The 12,003-nt window shown below is 43.1% G+C and overlaps 1 protein-coding gene across 1 annotated transcript; it reads right to left on the bottom strand.

The window, feature by feature from the left end:
- Positions 1-655: 655 nt before the first annotated feature.
- Positions 656-2,989, bottom strand: MAP1LC3C (microtubule associated protein 1 light chain 3 gamma). Its single transcript, XM_009559410.2, has 4 exons — positions 2,865-2,989; positions 2,720-2,775; positions 2,470-2,576; positions 656-1,468 (listed from the first exon to the last, which is right to left on the bottom strand). The coding sequence occupies exons 1-4, from the start codon at positions 2,986-2,988 to the stop codon at positions 1,258-1,260; spliced, it is 498 nt and encodes a 165-aa protein (XP_009557705.2). The 5' UTR covers position 2,989; the 3' UTR covers positions 656-1,257.
- Positions 2,990-12,003: the final 9,014 nt, after the last annotated feature.

Genomic DNA, 12,003 nt, shown 5'->3' on the forward strand with positions numbered 1-12,003 from the left:
TAGTTCCTACATTAATCATGCTGCAATTCAGTTTGGTACTGAACAGAAGAATTGCATCATATTCTAACAATTTGACCCTCCTAAGCTGAGGCTGCCAGAGGTTGATTAATAAACTGCACACTGTGACAGATTTTTAAATGACCTAGTGTTTTAAGTTGATTATGCACAATCAGAACACATACAGCTTTCCAGTACATTCCTCACATATGAGAAGACCAGAAAAGATAGCTTGAGCTATCCTTCACACTAAGCTCCAAGTCAAGTGTCCCTTTAATACATGTTAAGTAAGCAAGATTATGTTAGGTCAGTCGGCATCTCACTACGTGACAGTTTCGATGTTTTTTAGAGACATTGGTATACCTCTTTATCACAACGTACATCACATAGCTCTATCCATCCTTGAAAGAAGGTTCACTGAAGTCCTCCAGGGGAACTGACAAGCAGGTGCCTGTAGGGGACTGAGAAGACTGTCTATCTTCAGATACCAGACTAGCAGAATTCAGTAGTAAAAACAGATCCTTGAACCCTTGATTAAGTCAAGTCATGCTACCTGCACTTACATTATGCTGACTAGCAATCAGTTGTTCTTACTTAAACAAGTAGCTATGCATCTCACAGATACTCAGTGTTTTCTGTTACAGCTTGCAGTAGTTTATTCAGGTGTTAACACTGCATGTGAACCCTGGTCTAATGCTAGTATAGTATGTACTAGTACAGTATCTTGCAGTTCAGATATCTAGCTTTACAAACCAATTATATGTGCTCCTGTGGGACCCTTCAGCTTTATTATTCCATTCAAAAACTCAGAATGGCTGTGCAAGCAATGTTTCATTTAAGAGACATTGAGTCCAAATTCCCAAAATTATTCCAGGACCTCCTCTGAGACAGACTTTCACAGGCTTTCCCCAGATTAAAACTAACATTCAAGTCTATACTTAAAAGCTTCTTTATTTTATTCTCAGACTTGGGCTTTAGGGACACCTTAAAAATTAATTACATAACAAAGACTGATATTGCAAAAAAGTGGAGGTGCTGTTCCCAAAACCCCCATAGTGTCTTCCAAATATAAAAATATATCCGAATTATTATATAGAAAATGTGTACCACCAGTTCTGTCTTAAGCTGGTCCTGCCAGCTTTTGGGTTGTAACTCCCCACTACAGAGCTCGAGAGTTCATACTGGAAGGAACATCTCCGAGGTTCATGTCACAAGCATCATTCATAGCAAACTACTTCACTGCAGCACATGGGCCCAACCTTAAATTTCTTGAAGGCATTCCACAGTTTTTCCATAAGCAGTGGGTAAAAAGCATCCAAACATCTCCTGGGAAGCATATGTCATATACACAAAGCCATCTTCATCTTTGTAGTCTCTGTACACTTCTGCCATTGTCAAGGACATACTGGCTAGGCTTTTGTTGTTCACTAGCAGGTAGAAAGCTTGTGTAGCAGTTAGAGCCATCCTGCTTCTAATTGAGGAAGGGAGGAGAAATAGGGTTACGCATTAGCAAATTTAAGAAGGCTTCAACATAAGTCTATGACATATATTAATCAGAGCAGTTGCATGAACTATGTACAAGAAATGCCCTGTAAAGACATTATGTGGTTTAACGTCGTCATCAGCAAGAAGTTAAATATGCTTGGAAGCTGAAAGGCTTGTGCTCTAAGGATAGGCTTACGTTGTTAGACTATGAGTGCTACTGAGCCTGGGCTCCGAGGTCCCTACCAGGGAGAAGTGCCGAGTAGAAAACAGAAGCTTCTGCAGTACAGCTGTGGTAAAGGATTGCAGCATGGTCTGTTACACTTAAAGTCTGCCTTTGAAAGAAGAGTCCTTCTTCAGAGACATTACATACAAGGAACAGGACCTCTTGGGCAACTACCCAAGAGCCAAAAGCATGTTTTACATAAGTTAACAGCTTTCCATACTTTAAGAAGTGTTTTGGAAAGCACATAGCATACTTTGTCAGAGAACATCACTAAGTACTTTAGGAGACTTCTTCCCTGCAGTGTTTTATAAAGAATAATTTAAAAGCACATTTCATGCCAGTCACACCTAAGAGTTGCCTTGAACTTAAGCAAATTCAGCAAGGTGCCGTGAGAGAGCAAGGCAGTAACAGCTACAAGCAGAACAGAACCACAGAGCCCCAGTTCCAAGTTTGTCATGGAAGGAAGCAGAACAGGAGGTCTGATATGACCTTTACTCATTACACAGTTACGGCAAAGAGAGAAGACTACGAATCCAGAAAGCGTAGACCACTTTCCCCCCCCCCCCCCCCCCTCCAAATGCACTTGAGAAAACATCTATTTTCTTTAAACACTTGCAAGGGAGGGAAGCTACTACTAACACCTTTGTTCTACTCCCCACCAGAGAAATGAAGGTGTTCCAGCACAGCACTAGAAAACACTTGCTAGAAAGCGGCTTTGAGTGCTCACTGCAGCGCGGCCCTACGGCTGCTTGCTCGCTACCTACCTGATGATGGTTATGAACTGTGTCATGGTCAGCTCCTCAGGAACAAGAAATTTGGTTTTATCCAAGAGAGGAAGGTATTTCTCTTTATGGTATCTCTCAACAATTACCTGTTTTAATTAGAGTCACATTTAGCAAAACCCAAGACATTCAGGTCCCTTCCCCCCTCCCCTCCCACGCTTTAAAGGGAGGTTCCAAAAATTTCTTTTTACATAGGAGCAATAACTCCGATCCGCTAACAAAACAGATTTACCGGGATTTTTGTTGGGAACTTCGCCCGGATCCCTGCTACTTCTTCCAGCCGGGTGGCTGCGCGGGAGAGAGAGAGAGAGGAGAAGAGGAGTTACCACGTGCGCCAAGAGTTACGCGTGAACGTAGCCCGCACCCGCCGCCCCTACCGAGACTCTTCCTCAGCTTGAACGGCCTGGCCGCCTGCATCCCGGGCGCCGCCTGCATCCCGGGCGCCGCCTGCATCCTCCCTCCGCGCTGCTGCCCCCGGTAATGCTGCAGCCGCCGCTGCATCCCCGCCCCGCGCCGCCTATGGGGCGGGCGGGGACCCCGCCCGGTGCGGCGGTCAGAGCGCGCCCCGCTCGGCTCCGGTGGGTGCTTTCCCATCGCTCGTTTTCCCTCCTCCGCCAACGGGGCGCAGAGAGAACGTGGGCTGTGCTGCAGGAGAGCCTGCCTTCTTAGTCGGTCCTAGCAGTGTCCTTTCTGTTCTTGGCTTTCTTTGATAGGTATCATCCAAACTGCGAGGTATTTGGGGCACAAGACTCCGTAATGTTTTGTGAGAGGTTTTGACTGTCCAACAGTGTGATTGAAAGGCGCAGCTCAAGGCTGGAATGTCTCCGTCTTCCCTTTCCAGAGGGCCAGTCCAGAAGTTCAGTTACCTTCTTCCTGTTTACCAGGTTGAGAGAGTTAGGCTTGTTCAGCCTGGAGAAGAGAAGGCTCCGGGGAGACCTTATAGCGACATTCTGGTACCTAGTTGAGCTACAGGAAAGCTGGGGAGGAACTTTTCACAGGGGCATATAGTGATAGGACGAAGGGGAATGGCTTTAAATTGAAATTGGGAAGATTTAGATTAGACGTAAGGAGGAATTTCTTCACAATGAAGGTGGTGAGGCACTGACACAAGTTGCCCAGGGAAGCTGTGGATCCCTGGAGGTGTTCAAGGCCAAGTTGGATGGGGCCTTGAGCAGCCTGATCTAGTGGGACATCTGCCTGCCCATGCCAGGGGGTTTGGAACTGGATGGTCTTTAAGGTCCCTTCCAACCCAAACCATTTTATGATTCTATGATACCAGCTGCTTTCAAACTATTTCTCTGGTTTTAGAAACAAAGGAAAAAAATACCTAGCATTGTTTACATCGTCAGGCTACCAGATTGCTAATTTTCTGAATGACTTGGGAGCTGAGTTTTAACTCTGTTTTTGTCTCTAAGGCATGGTTGTGATTGTAAGGGTTTAGCAGACTTCAGGTCCATCTGTTTCCCAAATCCGATTAGACATATTCCCTGCCTTTTGGATTGCTTGTTCACCTGCTTTTACTTCAGCTGTAAAGATGGCTTTGCTGCCAAGCATGCCACAGCAAGGAGTGAAGTTAACTCAAGGATGGTTGTTGTGTATAAAAGTCATCTTAATGGATGGCTGGAATTGATCCCCATTACTCATTTGCTTTTCTTATGCCTTTAAACTACAGCCATCTTCATTTTATTTGATATACCTGGCTAAAGGCAACTGAAAGTTTCTAAGTTTTATGAGCTACGGTTTATGAGTTATGGGTTTGGCTTCTTCTCCAAGGTAAAATCAAGGACTGTCACCTAAGTTCATTTTGAAAGGGAACACCTTTATTATAGTGCATGTGCATTATGTATGCATGTCACGATTTACAACCAGCCTTTCCAGAACAGTTTCCAGTGGCTGAAGTCCTTGGTGCTGCTGAGTTGTCCTCTCTTGATCTGGAAGCTCCTCCATGTGGTGCTGCAGATTTAATTGCTCAGAGAAGACAAGATTTTTGCTTTGAGGACCTCATGAGCAAGAGCTCTGAACCCGGAGAGAGGACTTGAGCCTATGCTGGAATGGTTTGGATACAGCTCCTCCTCAGAGCAAACCTCTGCATCAGGGCAAGTAAGCTCAGGGGTTTGCTTATGGACCTGGTTCTAACTTCAGTTCTTTTGAGTAGAGGTGGGGGTGACAGACTGGGGAAGTGTGAGTGGAGGAGGACATGTGCCACAGAAGTGGTATGATGACAGAACTCAGTCTGGTGATGAGAAATTTAAGAAGATGAAGAAAGAGAGTTACAGAAGAGTAACTAGGATAAAGAAACGGCATAGACCTACATATAGCACAAGAACAAAGCCTCTGGGAGGTAGAAGGATGTGTGGAGATCACAAAGTGTGTCTTTGGAGTTGTGGTCACTGTGGGGCTTCCCAAAGCTGTTCAGGAAGTGGGGCAGTTCTTCCACACACCTCTGCTTACTTCTCCCCAGTAGATTCAGTAGAAAGATCTGTGATCCACTGTGCACAGACAGAGGGAACCTGCCACATCAGGGCTCTGCTTTCTGTGCCACCTCTCACAGCATATAAAGTACAGCAGTGTGGCTTCATTCAGACATCAGTGGCCTACCTTCAAGAGAGAGGCGATTTCTTTCCATAACCATAACCTCCTATAGCATGGTAAGAAAAAATGAATGCCTGATAAGAAGGGGAGCCAAGAAAGAATAATTCCCTGGTCATCAGCGAACCTGATGATCAGTTACTGCTCTAACTTCTGTGAGAGCTAATAATCAACACAGAGCCAGGCTTTTGTTAACATGCGCTAATGAACGATGTAGTGTGTTTCACTATCTGCAGGCAAAGAGAATGGGAGGTCTAGTGTGTGGCTGCATGACACCTGCACTTGCCCCTGCATTGAAAAAAACAGTTTCAGACCAAAATGTGGAATTTATTCCTTCTTCTTTCCTTTTCCTTGTTTTTCTTGCATGCACACAATGAACTCTATTTTTACCTGCTTGAATGTCCAAAGATTTCACTCATAGCAATCCATTAAGTCCCTGAACACTAATGCACAAGCTCAGAGTTGCATAACTTATCTGGTCCAGTTTCATTGCTGTACTCATAACCTCTCTCAATGTCCAAGGTTTGCAGATGTGTAACTGAATTCTGATGTATCTATTGCCTCTATATTGACATGATCCCAGCTTCATGGGCCTAATCACACACACAGCCTGACTCAAATAATAGCATAAAAGCAGGGAAGAAACAGCATGTACTTCACATTGGCCCATTTCTCCTGAAGACATTAAAAAACTTGCTCACGGTGGTTTAATCAGGGAATTATTTTCCTTGTACATGAGGGTGCAGAGTGTCTGAAATTTAAGGGTACTCTTAGTTTCAGTTTCATCAGAAATCACAGAATCACAGAATCACAGAATCACAAGGTTGGAAAGGACCCATTGGATCATTGAGTCCAACCATTCCTAACACTCCCTAAACCATGTCCCTAAGCACTTCATCCACCCGTTCCTTAAACACCTCCAGGGAAGGCGACTCGACCACCTCCCTGGGCAGCCTATTCCAGTGCCCAATGACTCTTACTGTGAAGAATTTTTTTCTGATATCCAACCTGAACCTCCCCTGACGGAGCTTTAGGCCATTCCCTCTTGTCCTGTCCCCTGTCACTAGGGAGAAGAGGCCAGCTCCCTCCTCTCCACAACCTCCTTTCAGGTAGTTGTAGAGAGTAATAAGGTCTCCCCTCAGCCTCCTCTTCTCCAGGCTAAACAACCGCAGCTCTCTCAGCCGCTCCTCGTAAGACTTGTTCTCCAGCCCCCTCACCAGCTTTGTTGCTCTTCTCTGGACATGCTCCAGAGCCTCAACATCCTTCTTGTGGTGAGGGGCCCAGAACTGAACACAGTATTCAAGGTGCGGTCTCACCAGTGCTGAGTACAGAGGGAGAATAACCTCCCTGGACCTGCTGGTGACCCCATTTCTGATACAAGCCAAGATGCCGTTGGCCTTCTTGGCCACCTGGGCACACTGCTGGCTCATGTTCAGTCGGCTGTCAACCAGCACCCCCAGGTCCTTCTCTTCCGTGCAGAAATGAGGGAGCTTCTGTGAAAGACCGAATTACAGTACATGAAGAGATTCTGAAATAAGCTGGTGGGAACTTTTTGGGAAAGACAGACTAGTTTGGCCAAAGTCTGAATACACCACACTGTTGCAGGGAAGAAGTGACTCAGCTGATGACTGAGCAAATGGCTGAAGGCTTTGCTTCCTGACCAAGCGAGGGAGTGCTTCTTTCATACGTTTTCTAGCATATCTAAGTTGTTCATCCGAAAATCTGATTGCTTTGCCTGCCAATTCATTTTATGCTTTCAGGAGTTTTCCCTGCTTACCTTGTTTCTTGCACTTTTTCATCCCTATTTCCTGCATTTTTTGGAACTCGGAGAGGGAAGCAGGGAAAGAGTAATGAATGGGCTCTAATGTGTAAAGCCTTTTTGTTAGCCTGTTCTGTTTCATCCATACTCTTGTTGCTCAGAAAATTGTCTTTATTGGTGTTAGAGAAAAGCCCTGAAGAGATAAAAGAAGTACATTTCCCCCAATTGTTCTTGTTTGGTAGTTATTTGTCATTCAAATCATATAGTTAATGCATATGGATATGCAAGTCTTCCTGTGCTAAGTAAAATATAAGCAGCTCAGAGGAACTTGAAATCTGAATTTCCCAACCAAGGCAAAATAAGGTAGAAATAATTACGGCAGCTGCAGAAGTCCAAGATGCAAATAATACATGCAACGTTTTGAACACAATTTCATGAAGAAGTCTAATGGCAAAAATGATAGCTGGTTCTGCATTTTTGGAGAATCATAGAATCACAGAATCAGAGATCAGGCTGCCCAAGGCTCCATCCAGCCTGGCCTTGAATACCTCCAGGGATGGGGCATCTACAACTTCCCTTAGCTACTGTTGAAGAAATTCTTTCTTATATTAAGCCTAAATCTGCCTCTCTCCAGCTTATACCTGTTCCCCCTTGTCCTATCACCAGAAGCCTTTATGAATAGTCCCTCTCCAGCTTTCTTGTAGGCCCCTTTCAGGTTCTGGAGGGTCGCTATAAGATGTCATCAAATGCATTGAGTTGATCACAGAACCACCCTTCCTTTTACAGAATCAAAAAAAAGAAAAAAAATCCTAGACAAATAAACATCAATATTTTATATGTGATGGTATTTAAAAACTAGAGAATTCCTAACCAGCTGCCTTTGCATAGCTGAATGCTGCATACTAGAATCACACTTCCAAAGATTTCCAGTAGCTGCTGCAAGAAGAGAAATGAAATATAAAGTACTGAGTGCTTGAGTAGAGAGTGACAAGGACTTCCAAAAGGGCCTAGCCTCAACAGATCACAAGGCAGGATAACACCCTAATGTTGACCTGTCCAGTGTATCTGTGTATGTACATCCAGTTGCCATCTAGTGGACTTGTAACTTAGTGTTTCCTTAGAAAGAAATGTTAAACACCTCTTTGAATGATGAATTCTCCTTGAGCTTTGTGAATTCTTCTCTGTTCTTTCCTGCTCTGAAGCAGAAGTTCTGAATTACATTATCTGAGATCTGCTACGGTTGATCTGGGTGGCTACAAGTGTAAAATATTCTGAGTTTTTTGCATCAATGTATTGGAATCTCTTCCTCCTCTCTGCTACTACTTTTGAACACTCGGATGCGTCACAGAGGCACAAGGACATACCCAAAAGCAGGCATCTCCTTTTCTCCAAGTGCTGCAAGACAAACAGTACTGCTTACAGGTGGATCTGTGAGTTATTATGGACCTGAGGATGAAGAGCTGCCTATGTTAACCAGAGGACTGAAGTGCTCTGATCAGACTGCTCGAGTAGCATGTGTGAATGCTATGAGACTCTAGCCAAGATTTTGCCTGTTGTGGGAAGCACATAGCTAAAATCTGGTAACTGCACTGCATTCAGCCTTCAGAAGCCTCCCAGTGCGCTCTTGTGCTCCTGAACCCTCATAGTTAAAAGCCCATGAGGTTTAAGGAATAAGAGTGATCAGAGGGCTCTGATTCCTGAGCTTGAGGAATTTAAGCTGTGGTAGTTTAAAACTAACCACTGAGGTGTATGACCTTCCTCATAGCCGGAGGCTGCCTCCCCAGCAGGCACAGCTTGTGCCAGTGCCACAGAGCTGATCCTCTGCTTGGTTAATGCACAGTGCAATGGTCAAGGACAGGCAAGTCGTCAGTGCCTGTCCACTCCTGCCACTCCTGCCACCTGGGCAGTAACATTCATCACATCAGTAGGGTGGGGGAAGCAATGTTTTAAATTGCTGAAGCTTTGCAGAGCTCAGGAGGCAGAGCTCCTAGCCTGAAGCTGGACTGAAGCTTGTTAGTCTGTTCTGCCGACCTCACTGAACAGTGTGATACCTAATGAAAGCAAACCAAAGGGCCAGACTTAGTCCTAAGAGAAAAACTCAATAAATAGAAAAATGTGGACAGCATTAGAAGTGATTTGCTTTCCACTTGTGGAGAGATTTGGTCCACTGTTACATGGTGGAAAGCACTCTAGTATGCCATAAACTGAGATTAGCTTTTCTTCATAAGTCGCTATGCAGGTGCTACTGAATTAATTCCAGTGTAACAAAACTTGGATGACAAATGGGGCTTCACTCTGGCTACAAATTCCAACCAGCACTTAATAATCCTGAACACAAGCAGGTATGTAAGCAAGAGAGGCTGAGAGATTAAGTGCAGAAGGCACAAAACAATTATATATAGACTAACAATTTAAATATGAATGATACAGCCCTAGAGGGACTGAGATTTATTTGTTTAAGCAGCCAAACTGAATAGGAAGAGAAACTGCAGCATGATGTTCTGGGGAAAAAATGTGACTTGGCAAAATGAAGGCTTACTTGTTGTGCTGAGAAAGCCTATGACGTTCCACAGTATTATGCATAGTTATCTTAAATATGTGCCTCCATGAGGGCTGTCTATAAGTGAAAATAAAATAGTCTAGTCGAGAGGGATTTGAAAAGCCCTCAAGCAGTCAGACTCAGCCAGCCAATTCAATGTTTTTTAAAAGAGCTTCTGAATATTTGCATACTCCCTGAACATGGCTAGTCACAGATAGGGAATCCTTTGCCTCTTTCTTCCCCCCTGCAACTCTTAACCTGCCTGTTTCTCCTCCTGTGACACAGAAGAAAATCCACACTTGTGTACAAACCTGGAGTTATAGTGTGCCAGTGACTAAATTTCTGGAGTCTTTATACCAAAAAGCTAGCTGGAGTATACTTATGTTTTTTGGGGGATGCTTAGTCCTGTATCTCAGATTTATGGTCCAAACTAATCTGCTAATAAGACTTAGATCACAAACTGTGCCCTTCTTAAAATGCTGAGATAAGTGCTAGTCAGTAGTGGTATTTCTGAGTTGATTGGCTAGTGTTTATATGGGGTTTTTTTGTTCTTTTTCTTTATCTCCTTATATTTTAACCTTTATATTTAACTTAGATAATATCTCTGAAGGCTTTTGATGTAGCCACAAAGATTAGAAATGAGTTCTGTTACTTTTCAATGAAAGACTATGCGACTGTTTTGCACCAGAGCTTGGGATTCTGAGCTTAAAATGTCAGTTGTGCAAAAGAAACTTCAGTTAGACTAGTTCCATCTCTGTTTATTATCTTTAACTCTCCTGCTGTTCTTCAGCTCATTGCGGTGGAGACGCTTCTTTGTGCTAGTTTTTGGTTTCAGGTACACTAATCATGCTTCTCTTTTCCATTTAAAGATTTTAAGACTCCTGTCAACATTAATTTGCTAAATTTTCAACTGTGTTGAGAGTGCTGAGTAGGCTGAGGTATAATAAGGTACCCACAGTAGTTTTTAAGGTGTTCCACATGGTAAGTGCTTCTGGTTTAGCATTTTAAATTTGAGAATAATTTGAGACCTGGATTCTCAGATTTTTTATGCAAGTGTTGTTCAAATTGGATAATCTAACTAGATGTAAAAAAAAATAAATAAAAAAAAAGATCAGTGGCTCTTTTTCAGGAAAGCTAGCATAAGCTGGCAAACTGTTGATCAGAGTCCCTTTGCTTTACTGTTTCCTGCTATACCAGCAGTTCACTGGCTTTCTGTCCCACAGGTGATGAACTCAAATTCTAGAAAGATGCTAAAAAAGGAAAAAACATCATTGGATCCTCCTTTCCCATCCACTGCTCTCTTGTTATCATTGCTAAGATGCAATGTTTTCTATCTACTGAAGTAATAGAATTGATGTTGTTCTTCCTAAACAGTTTCCTTGGTCATCTTTTTGAGAAACCAAAGAAAACTTTCTCTGCCTGGACAAGACTTTTAATTTTCTCTTGAGGTATAGTTCTTCAGTTAATGGATTTCTCTTTCTAAAGTGTCATAACCTTCTGTACTGATGGCTGCTTTACAGCTAGCAATAACTGAATAATGCTGTTCAGATTTTCTGGATGACAAGGCTTTTCTGTGGGACTGGGCCTGATTAATGGGTGTTGTTGCTGAATTGTTAGCACCTTTTGTAAAGTGTGCATATTTGCTCATTATAATGGACTGCTGGTAGTTCACATACATACCAACAACAGTTAATGCAAAGGCATGATAAAAAGGGAAAAGCTTCAAATTTAACTCTGAATAGAATTTCCTAAGCATCTGTTTAAATAAATCTGGTTTTTTTGGATGGAATTCTAGTAACACAATTTCCCTTTTCTGTTAAAGTATCTGCTGAATGACTCGGTAGCAATTTGTATTCTGTGTTACTGGTTTTAGCAGTGCTCCTACAATGAATACGCATCTCAGTGCTTGTGCCTGAGAGGAACAAGAAGCGAGAGGGAACAGCGTCTTATGCTCTGCAGAAGTGGATTTAAAAGTTACAATTTGTCCATATATGATGATAAACTTGTTTAGGTTTACCTTTTATACAGGGTTTTAAAGTATTTTCTGCTGTGTGGCTGAGTTGTTTTCAGATAGGATGTCAGTGGCTGTATGTCCAACTGGCCACCCTGTTGAGGCTGCCAAGAATGTGTCAAACAGTGGCAAAAGTAACTGTTGGGGTTTGGTTTGTAGATGCTGGAAAATGGTTTCTATTTTAACTTTCAGAAAGGTTATAACTGACAGAGAGCAGAGGATTTTAAAAATAGCTTTAGCATGTCCCTATGAAGCTGGCAGCTTTGTTATCATCTTGCTGGAATGCCTGACAGAAGGGTCAAGAGAGTAGATCCTTCTTTGAGGTCAAAAGCATGCCTCACCATGAGAGCAATGCACACTTTTTCCAATAGTGGATGGGACCCTTGGATACCTCCTTTTTCAGGTGCATGCTAAAGAGGCCTGATGCTTACTGGGAAATTGCTCTGCACTTCATGAAAATCTAGACTCTTGAGGTGTCCACACTATGTACTTAGAAACTGTAGGTCTTGGGACTTGAAGTCCCTATTTAATGCTTTCAGCAGAAATGTGTAAGGCTTAGGTAGGTTCAAACCCCAAAACTACAGCAAAATGCATTTAATACAAATGAAAGATAAATTT

The sequence above is a fragment of the Cuculus canorus genome, chromosome 3 (genome assembly GCF_017976375.1).
Source record: "Cuculus canorus isolate bCucCan1 chromosome 3, bCucCan1.pri, whole genome shotgun sequence".
NCBI lineage: Eukaryota > Metazoa > Chordata > Aves > Cuculiformes > Cuculidae > Cuculus > Cuculus canorus.

Coding starts and splice junctions, on each gene's coding strand:
- MAP1LC3C (XM_009559410.2), bottom strand. CDS start 2,988: ATGCAGCGGCGGCTGCAGCATTACCGGGGGCAGCAGCGCGGAGGGAGG. Junction 2,776..2,864: donor CAAGCTGAGGAAGAGTCTCG/GTAGGGGCGGCG, acceptor TCTCCCGCGCAG/CCACCCGGCTGGAAGAAGTA. Junction 1,469..2,469: donor CAGTTCATAACCATCATCAG/GTAGGTAGCGAG, acceptor TTCCTCAATTAG/AAGCAGGATGGCTCTAACTG.